The 17097-nt window shown below is 48.3% G+C and overlaps 1 protein-coding gene across 8 annotated transcripts in view; it reads right to left on the bottom strand.

Moving 5' to 3' along the window:
• LOC144756423 (cytoplasmic dynein 2 intermediate chain 2-like) overlaps positions 1-17097 on the bottom strand; it is a 98792-nt gene that overhangs the window by 22354 nt on the left and 59341 nt on the right. For all 8 annotated transcript variants that reach the window (XR_013595147.1, XR_013595146.1, XM_078646255.1 and 5 more), the window contains 3 exons: positions 12695-12804; positions 12326-12493; positions 9156-9388 (listed from right to left, as the gene is read on the bottom strand). Coding sequence is in view for 6 of the 8 variants with exons in the window: in XM_078646255.1 (XP_078502381.1) it covers positions 9156-9388; positions 12326-12493; positions 12695-12804 (511 nt within the window). In the remaining 2 variants the exon portion in view is untranslated. The remainder of the gene's footprint in view (positions 1-9155; positions 9389-12325; positions 12494-12694; positions 12805-17097) is intronic.

Here is a 17097-nt window from a genome sequence, read left to right on the forward strand (position 1 = left end):
GAAATATCCAAAGAGGGAACGTATTCAATCAGATAAGTCGAAAATACAAGTAAAACAAATAGCCCATGGGGTCAGTCAGGTAGTACAGTGCGGATTCTTGAGAAATACAGAATAATAGATCATGTGTATTTAGCAATGAGGATCGCTTTTACTTCTTTCTTAAAAAGTTTGTTGGAGGAGATGAGCCTGGTTTCAGGAGGGAGTGAGTTCCAGATCCTGGGCGCCATTCCTGAGAAGGAGCGTTTATAGGTTTTTTCCTTCCGAAATCTTCGGGGCTTCAACAGTAGATTGTTTGTGCTTCTAGTAGTTCTAGAGCCACCAGAAATTGTCAGCTTTTGAGTGAGGTAGGCGGGTGAGTTCATGTGTACAGCCTCGTGTGTCATGCAGGCGATTTTCAGATGTATTCTGGCTTCAAAAGGTAGCCAGTTCAGGGATTTAAAGTCAGGGGAAATATGCGAGTGTTTTTTTGAGCCAGTGATGAGTCTCGCTGCCGCGTTAAGGGACGCTCTTAGGGGTGCCGTTGTAGTTAGGGGGAGCCCGCAGAGGGCGGTGCTACCGTATTCTATGTGCGGGATGACTATAGATTGTACTGCAGTATGGAAGTCTTTGGCTGGAAGGAAGGGTTTAAGTTTTCTCAAGGTATTGATTAGGAAGTTCGCTCCTTTCGTTGCCTTGCTGATGTGTTGCTGCATGTTGAGATTGGCGTCAAGTGTTATGCCTAAAGATTTTGCTGAGTCTACGATGGTAGGTTGTACATTTAGAGCCGTTAGGTGCTTAAGCCATGTTTGAGCGGTAGAAATTTTTGCGGGAGGTGAGATCAGGAGGAATTCAGTCTTCAGCGCATTGAGTTTGAGGTGATTCTCGGCAAGCCAGGATTGGGTGTTTCTGATCGTGGTGTTCAGAAGCATGATGTCCTTGGGAGATTGTATTTTGAGATAAAGTTGGGTGTCGTCGGCATACATGTGAAAGTGAACATTGGATGCTTGTAGCAAAGTAGTGAGAGGTTCCATAACTAGGTTGAACAGTGTTGGGGAGAGGGAGGATCCTTGAGGGACGCCTAGCGATACAGGTACCCGAGAGGACATCAGGTTGTTGCTTTTGAATCTCTGAGACCGGTTGTGTAGAAAGGAAGTGAACCACTTGAGAGCAGTCCCAGATATGCCCATTCTTGTGTTTAATAGTTCGAGTAGGTTCTCATGTTTAACTGTGTCGAATGCTGAAGAGAGATCAAGAAGGATGAGGAGGCAGCTATCGTTTTGGTCTAGGATTTGGAGGGCGTCGTCAACTATGTGAGTCATAGCAGTTTCGGTACTGTGCCCAGCTCGGAAGCCTGATTGATGAGGGTTGAGGAGATCAAACTTATCTATGTGTTTAGTCAGTTGTAGCTGTACGCATTTTTCCAACAGTTTAGCGAGAGTGGGAATATTTGTAATAGGCCGGTAATTGTTTAGATCAGTGGGGTCTGCTGCTGTTTTTTTTAGTAGCGGTGTGACTTGTCCGACTTTGAGGACGCTAGGGATGGATCCTTGTTGAAGAGAGCTATTGATAATCTTAGTCCAGAGTGGGAGGAGCAAAGGGGTAAAGTCTTTTACAGCGTTAGCAGGAAGGGGGTCAGTAAGGTGATTGGATGGTTTCAGGGTGCTGAGCAATCTGCCAATTTCTTCTTCGGAGTAGGTGCCAAAGGATGACCATGTAGCATTGTTCTTTGGTTCAGACGCTGCTGTGTGTTGGGGGTTGGAGTAAAGGATTGAGTCATTGAAGAGATCGCTTCTTATGTTGTCGGTTTTTTGGTTAAAGAAAGCAGAGAAGTCTTCACAGGAAGGTGTAACGCCCATGGTGCTGAGTGTCTGGGGTTGTTCTTTGGATTGTGTTCTGATTAGCTCAAACAGTTTTTTTGGGCGGTTTTTTGCTTGGGCGAGCTGGATGCTGAAGAAATCTCTTTTTGAGCGTTTTATTTTCCTGAAGTAGGCGTTTCTCTGTTTCTTCAGGGTTTTTAGGTGCAGTGCAGAGGGGGCTGATCTCCAGGCGCGCTCTGCCAGTCGCATGGCCCGTCTATCTTCATTGAGGCTCCCGTCATACCATGGGTTGGAGATCTTGGATGAGACTCTTTTCAGTTGCATGGGTGCAGCCTCATTGATTATCGTGGTCATAGCATTGAGATAGTGGTCAGTCAGGAGTTGAACGTCTGTAGCGCCGGACGGGGGAAGTAGGAGATTGCAGCTGTTAGGCGGTAAGGAGTCTGGGTTGAGTTTCTTCAGGTCTCTTTTCCAAACATTGGGCTTAGAGGGTTGAACTGGGTTACATTTAATTTTTTCATTGATAAGGAAGGAGACAATATGATGATCTGACCAGTCACAAGGTTGGATTGACTCAAGTTGAATAGCGTCCTCTTTGGAGATGATAAGGTCGAGGATAGAACCTTTCTCATGGGTCGGGCTGTTGCATATTTGGGTGAGATCAAGGGCGTTGAGGAAGATTTTGAGGCTATTTACCACTGTGTCACTGCTGTCATTCCAGTGGAGATTGTAGTCGCCAAGGAAAATTTGGGTGTTTTGCCGTCCTGAGTTGGTTGAGATTGTGTCCATGAGTTGTTGGGAGAAGGAGAGCTTGTCCCCAGGTGGGTGGTATATGATGTGTAGCGAGCATACCGGTTTGCTTTCGCTGATGACATCAAGGCAGAGGTATTCACAGAAGTAAGGGAGGGGGCGGACGCTTTAGTAACTGAAAGGTTGCTTCTGTAAATACAGGCAATTCCACCGCCTGTCTTTTTGATCCTGTCAAGTCTAATGATACAGTAGTTGGGGGGACTAGGATATCCATGATAGGTGTAGAAGAATCAGACAACCATGTTTCAGTCAGAATTGTTAGATCCGGTTCCAGAGAAATGATGAGATCGGCGACCCCCGCGGAATGTCTTTGGGCCGATCTGCAATTGAGAAGTATGCATTTGAGTCTAGGGGCGCTGAGGGTGCAGGGTCAAGACTGATTTGCATATGACTGGGCCCAAACTGGAATGGCATGGTGAGCAAATAAACTATGGATTTAGGCCCAGATCTCTGTACTGTGGTGAATGTATGACATTGTTTTGCATTCTGTCCCTCAATTGTTGTTTTTGCATTTAGCACCCAGATTGAGGCACAGAGGAAGGCAAGGACACTGTATGAAAACACAGCAACCATCGTGAGGTATCCCATCATAAATATAATACAAGTGAAAATGAAGAGTTACGATCTACAGCAATATTGAAGAAAAGTACAAGAATCCATACACTTCAGGGTCAGGGTCGATTTAAGGCCTGGAGCACAGCAACACACTGCTGTAGGCGATGTCATTCCTGGCTTTAGTACTACTACCCTCCACACAACCACAAGTCCAATCAAAGGTGGCAGAAGTGATCATTTAACTTCCTTCTGTTCTAGAGCCTCGGTACTGAACGCCCCACAGGTCTTGACTAAACTAATAAGTATGTACGAGGCTGCATCGCATACTGTGTAGTCAGTGAATCCTTCTTCTGCCCTACAGGCAGAATAAGATCAAAACCTAATGCGTTAAACAGGGCAATCCCATACTTGAGGGAGAGTGGGATTTGGACAAGTGAATATGGGAATAGTGTGTTTAATTGACCAATAAAGTTAACAGCCAGTTTTGGAGTGAAAGATGCAGGCGGAGCGGGGGTAGAGTACAACTTGATAATCAATTCTGTTGATGTCGGCCAAGAGGTTAAGGAGACCAGGAGATGAGGGACTCCTTTGTCTCTGATTTGCTGGGAGCCACTGAGGACTTGCGATGTTGTCATTCTAATGCGGAGGCACAGGCAGGATCTGAATTGCTAGGCCGCTAGTCAAAGGTTTTGATGGTATGTAGGTGTACAGCTACAGTGGAACTGCTCCTTCAAGGAACTTAATGTGGAAGAACGGTGTGGATGACATGGCTGTAGATGGAAAGATCGCCAGGGTCTAGACGGGGTTCACACGTTTTCAGAAAAGATCGAAAGGTGCCAGTTCGGCGACAGAAACTGGGAGCACTGGGAATCAGGAAAATGGACTTGAAAAGAAAAAAGGAGGCTCCGCACAGGACATAACTTTGGGGAACTGGAGAACGCAGTCAGGTTGTTGCTAGAGACAGGTTTGAAAGAGTGCCAGCAAGGAATGTTATATTGGGGGAAATGGGGTATTTGCAGTGAATCTTGTTGTGGGAGTTGGCTACCATGATGTGGTGGTGTAAATTCATGTGTGTTGAGAGACAGAAAAGTGATTGTGGACTAAAGTATAGAGTCAAGGAAGACAGATGGTAAAACTGGACTGGTGCACTAACGGCCTCGAACAAGGCGCTTCACTGTCGGCTTCTGAGACGGTTGTGGTGAGCTAACAGCCTCAGTGCTCTTCACTGTCCGCTTCTGAGACGGTTGTGGTGAGCTAACAGCCTCAGTGCTCTTCACTGTCGGCTTCTGAGACGGTTGTGGTGAGCTAACAGCCTCAGTGCTCTTCACTGTCGGCTTCTGAGACAGTTGTGGTGAGCTAACAGCCTCAGTGCTCTTCACTGTCGGCTTCTGAGACGGTTGTGGTGAACTAACAGCCTCAGTGCTCTTCACTGTCGGCTTCTGAGACGGTTGTGGTGAGCTAACAGCCAAGAACAATGCTCTTCATTGTCGGCTTCTGAGACGGTTGTGGTGAGCTAACAGCCTCAGTGCTCTTCACTGTCGGCTTCTGAGACAGTTGTGGTGAGCTAACAGCCTCAGTGCTCTTCACTGTCGGCTTCTGAGACGGTTGTGGTGAGCTAACAGCCAAGAACAATGCTCTTCACTGTCGGCTTCTGAGACGGTTGTGGTGAGCTAACAGCCTCAGTGCTCTTCACTGTCGGCTTCTGAGACGGTTGTGGTGAGCTAACAGCCAAGAACAATGCTCTTCACTGTCGGCTTCTGAGACGGTTGTAGTGAGCTAACAGCCTCAGTGCTCTTCACTGTCGGCTTCTGAGACGGTTGTGGTGAGCTAACAGCCAAGAACAATGCTCTTCACTGTCGGCTTCTGAGACGGTTGTGGTGAGCTAACAGCCAAGAACAATGCTCTTCACTGTCGGCTTCTGAGACGGTTGTGGTGAGCTAACAGCCTCAGCGCTCTTCACTGTCGGCTTCTGAGACGGTTGTGATGAGCCAACAGCCTCAGTACTCTTCACTGTCGGCTTCTGAGACGGTTGTGGTGAGCTAACAGCCAGAAACAATGCTCTTCACTGTCGTCTTCTGAGACAGTTGTGGTGAGCGAACAGCCAAGAACAATGCTCTTCACTGTCGGCTTCTGAGACGGTTGTTGTGAGCTAACAGCCAAGAACAATGCTCTTCTCTGTCGGATTCTGAGACGGTTGTGGTGAGCTAACAGCCTCAGTGCTCTTCACTGTCGGCTTCTGAGACGGTTGTGGTGAGCTAACAGCCTCAACAGTGCTCTTCACTGTCGGCTTCTGAGACAGTTGTGGTGAGCTAACAGCCAAGAACAATGCTCTTCACTGTCGGCTTCTGAGACGGTTGTGGTGAGCTAACAGCCAAGAACAGTGCTCTTCACTGTCGGCTTCTGTGACTGATGTGGTGAGCTAACAGCCTCAGTGCTCTTCACTGTCGGCTTCTGAGACGGTTGTGGTCAGCTAACAGCCTCAACAGTGCTCTTCACTGTCGGCTTCTGAGACGGTTGTGGTCAGCTAACAGCCAAGAACAATGCTCTTCACTGTCGGCTTCTGAGATGGTTGTGGTGAGCTAACAGCCTCAGTGCTCTTCACTGTCGGCTTCTGAGACGGTTGTGGTGAGCTAACAGCCTCAGTGCTCTGCACTGTCGGCTTCCGAAGCGGTTGTGGTGAGCTAACAGCCTCAGTGCTCTTCACTGTCGGCTTCCGAAGCGGTTGTGGTGAGCTAACAGCCTCAGTGCTCTTCACTGTCTGCTTCCGAAGCGGTTGTGGTGAGCTAACAGCCTCAGTGCTCTTCACTGTCAGCTTCTGAGAAAGTTGTGGTGCAGTAGTTTGATCGGAATTTGTAGATAGAGTCTGTAGTCAGTACTTGCGGCTTTAAGGACAAGGAGGTTTTCAGGATGAGGAGTGCCAGTCTTTCCTAGTATTGCATTAAGCGCTTACTACAGTCTGGATTTGGTGGACACCAGCGCGTTGAGCTGAGGCTGTCAAAGAGTGGGTTGATGCCAACTGTAGTGCTGAAGTGACTGGGGCTTGGAGCCCGGGATCTGGTTCAAACAGGAGACTGTGGAAGGTTCGGGAAAGAATGGTTGAGGGTTGGAGTTGTCCTTTAAAATGGGGACTTAATAAATGTTTCTAAATTATTAAATTGAAGAGACATTCAATGTTTGAAGAAGGTGCAAGGTTGCTTCCTTCAGTTCATGAAAGTAACAATATCTAAGTAACGTCTTCTTGCTTGAAGTGAAGATGTCACAGATGTGAGGGGAAGAGGGTTCTGCGTCCGAGGCGGACTCTGGGATGCAGACTGATGAGCAGCAGCTTACCCGTTGTGCCATACACTCTTGTGCTATGTTTAAATGTGGGCTTTTTCTTTTTCCCTTGTGTCCAAGCCTGGATACAGGGGGAAGAAGAGCAGGGCTCTTGCAGTTTAAGCCAGGTAGCCAACAGTCAATGAAGCGAATGAAAATAAAAAGAGTGCCAAAGGCAACCCTTACGCAGAACCTCTACCCTGCACCTCTAGGACGGTTTGTAACTTCACCTAGTATGAAGCTAATGGAGTTTACATTTTTTAAGCCCATGTATTATTTGTAAAGAGTTAATAATGAAAAGCACCTGCTCGCCGGGGCTTAGTTGATACCTTCTGTGGCATTATGATACACTCCGGGTTTGCCCCTGCCTAGCTCCAAGGGCAACCATGCCAAGAATCTGGCGGTGTGGTTCGAGAAGAACTTGACCTTTTCGATCCAGATCAAGAGGCTGGCAGGGACCTGCTTTGGCATTCTGTAATCTGAGGAAGTTTCTTCCTTTTCTTGCTAGACCTGCTAAGGAAACTGTTGTCCGAGGTCTGATCCTCTCCCGCCTAGATTACGCCAATGCACTACATGCTGGCATTCCGGGCTACCTCCTGAACAAACTGCAGGTAGTTTAAAACTCGGCTGCCAGAATCCTGCTGGGTCTTTCCAGCAGGAGCAGTCAATCAATCAATCATGCCATTTGTATAGCGCACTACTCACCCGGGAGGGGCTCAAGGCGCAGTGTGCACTTCCATCTACGAACTCTGCACTGGCTGCCTGTGGAGGCGCGAATACATTTCAAAATGTTGACTATTGCCCACAGCTCTCTCCATGGCCTACGACCTATATACTTACAGAAGAGGTTCGACTTTTACGTCCCTGTGAGACAGCTGCGTTCTTCCTCTCAACTCCTGGCTCAGATCCCTCGGTTCAACTGTCAAAGGCTTGGAGGGAGCTCCTTCGCCCTTAAAGCTGCTCTGGCATGGGATGCCCTGCCGCTAGCTCTGCGCGGCATTCAAAATCCTGCGACTTTTAAGAAAAAGATAAAAACCTTTCTCTTTTAGCTCTACCATTGTTCTGGTCCCCTTTTCAAATTTGCGCCGGGACACTCTTTTGAGTATCTGTGCACACTACAAATTCAAATAACATAACATTACAGAGCCTTCACTGGCCTTCTTGGAAAAAGGGAGGTTTGTGAAATGTATTTTGTTTCTCAGTCCCAAAATAAGAATTGTGCAGGACACGCCCGAGCTAGATGCTTGTAAACTTCATTACGTCATGCCTATAAGGTGTCTTTGTTCAAGAAATGCCAGGTATGCAACTATCTCTGTGAGTTGCCACCTGTTCTTGAGAGGTTTGTGTGCTGCTAGGTCCATAGTCATATCCTTGAGCGGTGAGGGTAACACCAGACAAGAACATGCTCATATCCTTGAGCGGTGTGCGTAACACCAGACGCAAACATGCTCATATCCTTGAGCGGTGTGGATAACACCAGACGAGAACATGCTCATATCCTTGAGCGGGGTGGGTAACACCAGACAAGAACATGCTCATATCCTTGAGCGGTGTGCGTAACACCAGACGCAAACATGCTCATATCCTTGAGCGGTGTGGATAACACCAGACGAGAACATGCTCATATCCTTGAGCGGGGTGGGTAACACCAGACAAGAACATGCTCATATCCTTGAGTGGTGTGGGTAACACCAGACGGGAACATGCTCATATCCTTGAGCGGGGTGGGTAACACCAGACGAGCCATATCCTTGAGCGGTGTGCGTAACACCAGACGAGAACATGCTCATATCCTTGAGCGGGGTGGGTAACACCAGACACGAACATGCTCATATCCTTGAGCGGGGTGGGTAACATCAGACGGAAACATGCTCATATCCTTGAGCGGTGTGCGTAACACCAGACGCAAACATGCTCATATCCTTCAGAGGTCGGGGTTGCACCAGGTATGTACCTCAGTTTGTGGGAGATTTGGGCGCCACCGATGTATACTCTGGGGCTTATTTACGTTCCTTGTGCCGCCGGTGCGTCACTTAACATGGGGAAAAAGTGACGCAGCGGTGGCGCAAGGGGCTTGTAAATATGCCTCTCAGATCCTGGATTGTTTGGGTGCTGTGAGGTCAGAGGTCTGGGAGCCGCCAGGTCTATAATCATCCATGATGGGTTTAACAGATGTCCATGGTTATTCAAGTCATTAAAACCTATGCAGATATTTATGAAGGTTATATATGTATTTCATCATGTAGACATAATATTGTTAATTATTATGTTTATTCAATATCACAGGCAGTTGTAAAAACACAAGCATATGTGGTGGGCTGAAGAAAAGAAGACTGACTCAGCATTGATGGGGCCTGCCTGAGCAATCAACTACATCTGAAATGTTAGAACAAGACGTGCATCAAAGACATGATTCAGCCAGCATTCATTCTGCAGCTTTCACACCAAAATGTATGTTTGCCCTCTTACACCAAGAACTAGTTAGTGCCTCATGTACCTTCCAGTACTGACACTTGTTCTCTGTTCTCACTGCGTCCTGTAGTATTTGCTCCAACAGTTTTGTACATTTCTAGGGCCTGCAATACATGCATGGCCCGCACTTTAAGAAATTAAGCACTCTTACATACCAAAGTGTTTGCCCCAACCTGCTATCTGCACCATCCTGCCAACACCACTTACCTGTGGAATGGTGAGCAATCGACACAGTAGACGGGGCCCCCGTGGGGGGAGAAGGTGAACTGCGCTGGGGCCTTCAGTGGGATGGAGCAGGCAGTACTGGTAAGAGCCATCTTCTCCACCATGGAAGAACATTTCAGCAGATACCCGCCTTCCACCCCGACCACAAACAAGCTGGGGTCAAAGTGTGAGAATGAGAGGGAGGTCACACCTACTGCGGTGTCCCCTCGGCCGTGCTGGGGAGAGGAGGGAAAAATAATGGCATATGGTTAGAATATCCAAACTGTTTAACACTCAAATTACAAAATACCTAAACGAGTGGGAATCCTCCTGTTCAGAGCTGAAGGCTGCAGGTTACCTGATGCGGGAACAGCGGATCTAGGGGTGACAAGCCGCAAGATTGGCACGGACGATCAATTCTGTTATAGGGACGATTCACAACAAAATTGCACAGATGAGTGCAAGGTGCAAAAGTAAAATGTTATTTTCCCAAACGTAATTCCCAAATTCTTTTTCACTGAATTTCCCTATTGCAGATTAAATTTACTACTATCAAAATGTACCAATTTGATGAAAATTCAGGAGTAGTCGTTAGTGGGAAAGCAACTGTCCAGCGAGAGCGGTCACTAGCTCCCCTGTTCGATAACATTACTAAACCTTCTGGTTTTGCACCCGATATTTCCAATAACCTCAGATTGAGGAGCAGAACATCCATATTGTTGCCCTGGAGGGTGAAATATAGAATAACCGAGACGTTGGTGCCACGGTTGGACAGTGGCCAAGTTACCACTGCAGACATGACTAGCAGCAGAAGACTAAGAGTTAAAGTAAAGAGTGGGAAGACGACCTTTATCATTCCTGAACCAGAGGCGTCTGCAGAAGACTGACTGTATGTCCTCCTAGACACAGAGGCCTCTGCAGAAGACTGACTGTATGTCCTCCTAGACACAGAGGCGTCTGCAGAAGACTGACTGTATGTCCTCCTAGACACAGAGGCCTCTGCAGAAGACTGACTGTATGTCCTCCTAGACACAGAGGCGTCTGCAGAAGACTGACTGTATGTCCTCCTAGACACTGAGGCCTCTGCAGAAGACGGACTGTAGGTCCTCCTAGACACAGAGGCCTCTGCAGAAGACTGACTGTATGTCCTCCTAGACACAGAGGCGTCTGCAGAAGACTGACTGTATGTCCTCCTAGACACAGAGGCCTCTGCAGAAGACTGACTGTATGTCCTCCTAGACACAGAGGCGTCTGCAGAAGACTGACTGTATGTCCTCCTAGACACTGAGGCCTCTGCAGAAGACTGACTGTATGTCCTCCTAGACACAGAGGCCTCTGCAGAAGACTGACTGTATGTCCTCCTAGACACTGAGGCCTCTGCAGAAGACTGACTTATGTCCTCCTAGACACAGAGGCCTCTGCAGAAGACTGACTGTATGTCCTCCTAGACACTGAAGCCTCTGCAGAAGACTGACTGTATGTCCTCCTAGACACTGAAGCCTCTGCAGAAGACTGACTGTATGTCCTCCTAGACACAGAGGCCTCTGCAGAAGACTGACTGTATGTCCTCCTAGACACAGAGGCCTCTGCAGAAGACTGACTGTATGTCCTCCTAGACACAGAGGCCTCTGCAGAAGACTGACTGTATGTCCTCCTAGACACTGAGGCCTCTGCAGAAGACTGACTGTATGTCCTCCTAGACACAGAGGCCTCTGCAGAAGACTGACTGTATGTCCTCCTAGACACAGAGGCGTCTGCAGAAGACTGACTGTATGTCCTCCTAGACACAGAGGCCTCTGCAGAAGACTGACTGTATGTCCTCCTAGACACTGAGGCCTCTGCAGAAGACTGACTGTATGTCCTCCTAGACACAGAGGCCTCTGCAGAAGACTGACTGTATGTCCTCCTAGACACTGAGGCCTCTGCAGAAGACTGACTGTATGTCCTCCTAGACACAGAGGCCTCTGCAGAAGACTGACTGTATGTCCTCCTAGACACTGAGGCCTCTGCAGAAGACTGACTGTATGTCCTCCTAGACACTGAGGCCTCTGCAGAAGACTGACTGTATGTCCTCCTAGACACAGAGGCCTCTGCAGAAGACTGACTGTATGTCCTCCTAGACACTGAGGCCTCTGCAGAAGACTGACTGTATGTCCTCCTAGACACAGAGGCCTCTGCAGAAGACTGACTGTATGTCCTCCTAGACACAGAGGCCTCTGCAGAAGACTGACTGTATGTCCTCCTAGACACAGAGGCCTCTGCAGAAGACTGACTGTATGTCCTCCTAGACACTGAAGCCTCTGCAGAAGACTGACTGTATGTCCTCCTAGACACAGAGGCCTCTGCAGAAGACTGACTGTATGTCCTCCTAGACACAGAGGCCTCTGCAGAAGACTGACTGTATGTCCTCCTAGACACTGAGGCCTCTGCAGAAGACTGCCTGTATGTCCTCCTAGACACAGAGGCGTCTGCAGAAGACTGACTGTATGTCCTCCTAGACACTGAGGCCTCTGCAGAAGACTGACTGTATGTCCTCCTAGACACAGAGGCCTCTGCAGAAGACTGACTGTATATCCTCCTAGACACTGAGGCCTCTGCAGAAGACTGACTGTATGTCCTCCTAGACACTGAGGCCTCTGCAGAAGACTGACTGTATGTCCTCCTAGACACAGAGGCCTCTGCAGAAGACTGACTGTATGTCCTCCTAGACACTGAGGCCTCTGCAGAAGACTGACTGTATGTCCTCCTAGACACAGAGGCCTCTGCAGAAGACTGACTGTATGTCCTCCTAGACACAGAGGCCTCTGCAGAAGACTGACTGTATGTCCTCCTAGACACAGAGGCCTCTGCAGAAGACTGACTGTATGTCCTCCTAGACACTGAAGCCTCTGCAGAAGACTGACTGTATGTCCTCCTAGACACAGAGGCCTCTGCAGAAGACTGACTGTATGTCCTCCTAGACACAGAGGAATACACTTCAGTCCTCCTCCCTGTGGTCCTGACACCAGACACTTCCAGTTCCTACTGGTGTTACAGATTGGTGTCTTAATTGTGGTTAAGCTACCAGCTGTAATCTGTGGTGCTTCAACAGGAGGTTGGTGAGATGGTAACAAGGTTTTCTATGTTCTCTTGCACCTCACTATTTCACCAAATGTGGATGAATTACGACTCACCTTCTTTACGTGGGTGTTTCGGGGCATTTGCTGAGCCACCAAGGCAAATCCATGAGACAAGGCAAGCAAGCCCTCTCCTGCCATCTGCCAGACCAGAATCTTTCCATCCGTGGACACGCTCCGCACATGGAAACGCTGACTCCGTGCCCCGTCCTGCTGCCAGTCGACCTGCCAACACAAAGCCCAGAGCCAGAGAGTGAGGAGGGATTCACAGGGTCAGCTGAGGCCGCCTGGGGAAGCCGAGGAGCAGGTTAAAGAAGGGAGTCTCTACCTACGAACCGCTTTAGAGCAGACACCCTTGAGCACCAGAATGGAAGCCCAGAAAAAGCTTGCAATGCTCTTCCCACACCTGTGACTCTGATCACTTACCTGGCAGACGGGATCTGTGTGCGTGTCCCCTGTGAGCCCGGTCCGCCAAAGCAAAGAGTCGTCCGTCCGACTGGTGTCCCACACCAGGACTTCCCCAGTGTACAGTCCACCTGTAATCCAGAGATGGAAATCATAGAACCTTTCACCGTGGGTTAGAAGATGACTCATCCAACATTAGCACTGTTTGACAGACTGCTCGGAGGTCAATCAATCAATCAGTTCGTCTTTATTCGATCATGTTAAAAGATCATAAAAGCACATATCAATAAGTCATTACAATTATTTCAAATTTCCATCTTCAAAAAATACAAATATTTCATCACAACTCTAGGATAGAGACCAAAATACATAAGAAATATTAAAAGGAAAGAATTCCATTTCATGTGCATGCTCGGTGTGCTTGAATTATTATTTTTACAGACCCGGTATCCTACAGTTGATCCCTTTCCTCTTCCTCATGCAAGCCCACAGGAATGACGCAACCGAATAACAAACCAGAGGGTCAGGGAGGGTTTTAAAAAAATATAATGCTACCCGGCACTGCTTAAACTTCACAGCCCGGGGGTCAATGAGGAACCTTTCACTGGAGAGGCAACGACAAACGCCTCGATTCATGGCCGCATTTCTGCAAACACACTTTGCAAATTATGAACCCAAGATTCAATTTGGAGACTCTGATGAACTATATCCAGACAGGCTCCAGCTGGTCCATGCCCTTGAGGTCAGGTCATGTACACATTTTGAACAATTCATTCATTTATTTTCTTATTTTTTGTCTTTCTTCTCTCTTTCATGCAGCTCTTCTGGGCGACCACACAGTGCTGCACATTCACGTTTTAGAAGACATCCTTTCAGAGGAAGCAGCTTTAGACACCACACGTTGTTAATGGATCTGGGTGCCAAGAAGCTCCGGCTGCTTATGCGCATCGCACACTGGAAGGGGTGTCACTGATCTAACTTAGAGGCCACCAAACCCCAGAATATCATCTTCAAGTAAGATATTTGTGGATTCTCATGAGTCGCAGGCATGTTAAATAGTATTACTGTACAACTGCAGACACTTTGCGGAGGGCCGCAGCTCAGCAAAGGCCTAACACAAGTGGACATCGCTCATCCATTCCATAGGCACGTATCCGCGACCATCGTGTACAGCTATCACGAGGGTGTCAGATGGCGGACCCCCATGCCCAGTTTTAATCTAAGGGATTAACATGTAGCCATCCAGGTGAAGATTGGAGTAAAGGTGGAAACAGGATTCAAGTTGTGAGTATTCAGGGGGACATTGGGACATGGTAAAAAAATATGAATCTGAAAATTCACTCACCCTGGAAAGATGAAACGTCCATGATGAAGGAAAAAGTTTTGGTTTTTTTAAGATGGGAACGACTTGACCGACTTTTAGAGAGTCAGGTATGGACCCTTGTAGTAGGGAAGCGTTGATTATTGTATTCCAAATGGGAATGATAAATTGGGAGGTCGCAGCCACGCAGCTGGAGGGAAGTGAGTCATTAGAGTGGTTATTCAGATTTAAAGAGGATAGAATGTTCGAGATGGAATGATCGTCATATAACTTGAAGTTGGGCTAGTGTGTGAGAAAGTGCCCTCTTTCTTGCATGGTGTGTCCCCACTTTTTGCTGAATTGCTGATGTGCTTTGGCTGAGTGTGCCCTGGGCTCCTGCCAATCAGGTACCCAGGGCCTGTGTTCCTTCTGCATTAAAGCCTAAACCCATTTGACATCTCTGGTCACAGGTCAGCCCCTGGTAAATGGTACCCTAGGTACCCAGGGCATTGTGATCAGAGAACACCCCTAAGGGCTGCAGCACTTATTGTGCCACCCTTAGGGGCCCTGTACCCTGACACCCACACACTGCCCTTGCAGGCTGAGTGTCTAAGTACAGAACTAAACAAAGTGTCAACATGGCACACATCCCTGTGTGCCATGCCCACAAACCCACTGCCCTGGCATTCTTCAGTCACCCCTCTAGCTGGTTGCACTATGCCAGTGGTGTGGGCACAGGTGCATGAGCCCTGTGCCCCTAGAGTACCCAGGGCCATTCCTGGGCACTGTAAGTGCAGTGATGCCATTAAGAGTATATGGTGCTGGGAGGTTGTCATTACGAACTCCACAGCACCCTAATGGCTACACTGAAGACTGACAAGTTTGATATCAAACTTCTCAGCACATTAAACCCGCACTGATGCCAATGTGGGATTTAATGTAGAATGCACGACAGAGGGCATCTTAGAGGTGTCCCCTGAAACCTAACCAACTCCCAGTGTCCTGACGGCGTGGCTACCGAGGCTGCCATCACCAGACATGTTTCTGGACCCCTGGGTCGAGAGCTTGCCGCTCTCGGGGGCTTGAAACAATACATATTCTGGGTCGAGGTGCCAAGCCTCCTCCCCCAGGATGGGCAGGGGAAGCTTCAAAGGCATGCCGCCTTTTGTGAGCTCCTCCAGGCCGGTTGCTGTACTCAGCATCTGGCCCCCACCGGTTCGGACCCCCACTCTGGTGGGAAGAACGGCGGGAAACCCTAAGTGAGGAAAGGGGGTGTGCCAGCCTGTGCCACCTCCACCCCTCAGGTGGGAGAGGCGAGGTGAAGCCCAACTCCGGGCTCCAGCCATCTTAAGGATGGGGAGCCCTGCCCAATCAGAGACAGGCTCCTGCCCCCCTCCCACAGGAGAGGAGCAGGATAGGGGGTGTACTCACCCCAGGACAGGGACCCATTGGTCCCTGCCCTTGCCCTACCTGTAACTACCCTAAATTTAGTATTTAGGGGCACCCTGAACCTTCCTTCCTCAGATCTCGATTTGAAACAAGAAACAAGAAATCCTGCCGTGCAGCTGCTAACAAGAGGACGACTCCAACTGACTTGGCCCCCAGAACCCTACAGGCCTGTTGATCCTTGAACCTGCTCCTGCTTAACCCCGGCGTCTGGCACTCCCATTCGCAGTGGTGATGGAGCAAGGATTCGCATATTACGCGACTTGCTTGAATTCATGAACCTCGAATAACATGTAACAGAGTAACCCAACATGTTTTGTCTTACTAATTCCCTTTTATTTTGACATTGGGAACGCCCTAGAAGACGCTTGCCTATGTGTTTACTAACTCAATAACGCTTGTCCCTAAAATGGCCGCTGCTTGGCGGGTTTTCTTCTGCGCATGCGTTAGTCACACTCACGTGACGTGACGTATTTGCAGTTCTGGTGGGAACCTTTGCGCTTGCGCAATTGCATTAATATGGCCGCTTGGTGTCCTCACATGGTGAAGCTTGCACTGATGTTTTCGTGTTGTAGTTTATTTGCACTAAAACCTAATGCAAATAGTTTATATAAAGTAAGGGGTATAGAGTAGCTATTCATGGTATACAGTGTAATCATTTATTTCTGTGTTTTAATTTGTTTTCGCTTACTTTTCATGTACCCCGATTTTGAGGGTCTGAGAGACACTCGTGAATCCATATTGAGCTACCTTTCTGCGCATGACAGTCTTCTGCCTGTGGCATTGAATCCCTGCCAACCAAAGGTCCTCGCCAAGATGTGCCTGGGAAGCTGCACCCTCACCTAGCAGAAGAAGCTAAACTGTTCCGCAAAAGCAACAAATGTATTTTATTCATTGTATTCCGTAGACTATGTCATGGGAACCCCAAAATCAATAGGCGGTCCCAGAATATGTTAATATAGGCTTGTAGAATTGAAATGTGATTGGTGTGTTGACCTATCCTACTTGGGGACCAATCGAAATTGGGGATTCTGACACTTGCAACATTTGGGGGGTGGTACACTGACCCGAAAACAGTATAACTAGCATAGGTTTAGCTAGAGAAATTGTCCGACTTGTCCGAATAGCTGACCTGTCACTGACCCAACGCACTCAATAGGTGACTGATACAGAGGGCTGCGGAGCACTCTGTCCGAAATTTCCATAGACTCAAGGGTTTTGTTGAGAAACCTCAAGTGCTGGCGGAGCACTTTGTTGGGGAAAATCGATAACCCAATCGGGGTTCTGGCCGATAGCTGCAGAGAGGGTGGAGCGCAGGCGTTTCTTCCAAACTGCGGGTGCTGGTCTTGCCTTGGTGGTCCTGTCCTGATCCTAATCTGGGTTTCCTGTCCTGTCCTGGGATGTCCATTCTGCACCTGCTGTCCTACTGATGACGGGTTTCCTTTGGGGTTCCTTTTGTCCTTAACTGACCCGTGGCCAGGGTTGGTCTTCACACCGTTCCAGGTAAATATAGCGCTGAAACTCTATACTGCACCTTTCTATATTTTTCCTTTCTTTTCCTTTAATAAAGTCATACTCTTGCGAAATTGATTTTCCATGCTTTTCGCATCTCTGAATGAACAAGTCATACATAAAATTGTCGTTATTCTAGCATGTTCCATTTTCTTACCCATCCTTA

Source organism: Lissotriton helveticus, chromosome 5_1 (genome assembly GCF_964261635.1).
Source record: "Lissotriton helveticus chromosome 5_1, aLisHel1.1, whole genome shotgun sequence".
Classification (NCBI taxonomy): domain Eukaryota; kingdom Metazoa; phylum Chordata; class Amphibia; order Caudata; family Salamandridae; genus Lissotriton; species Lissotriton helveticus.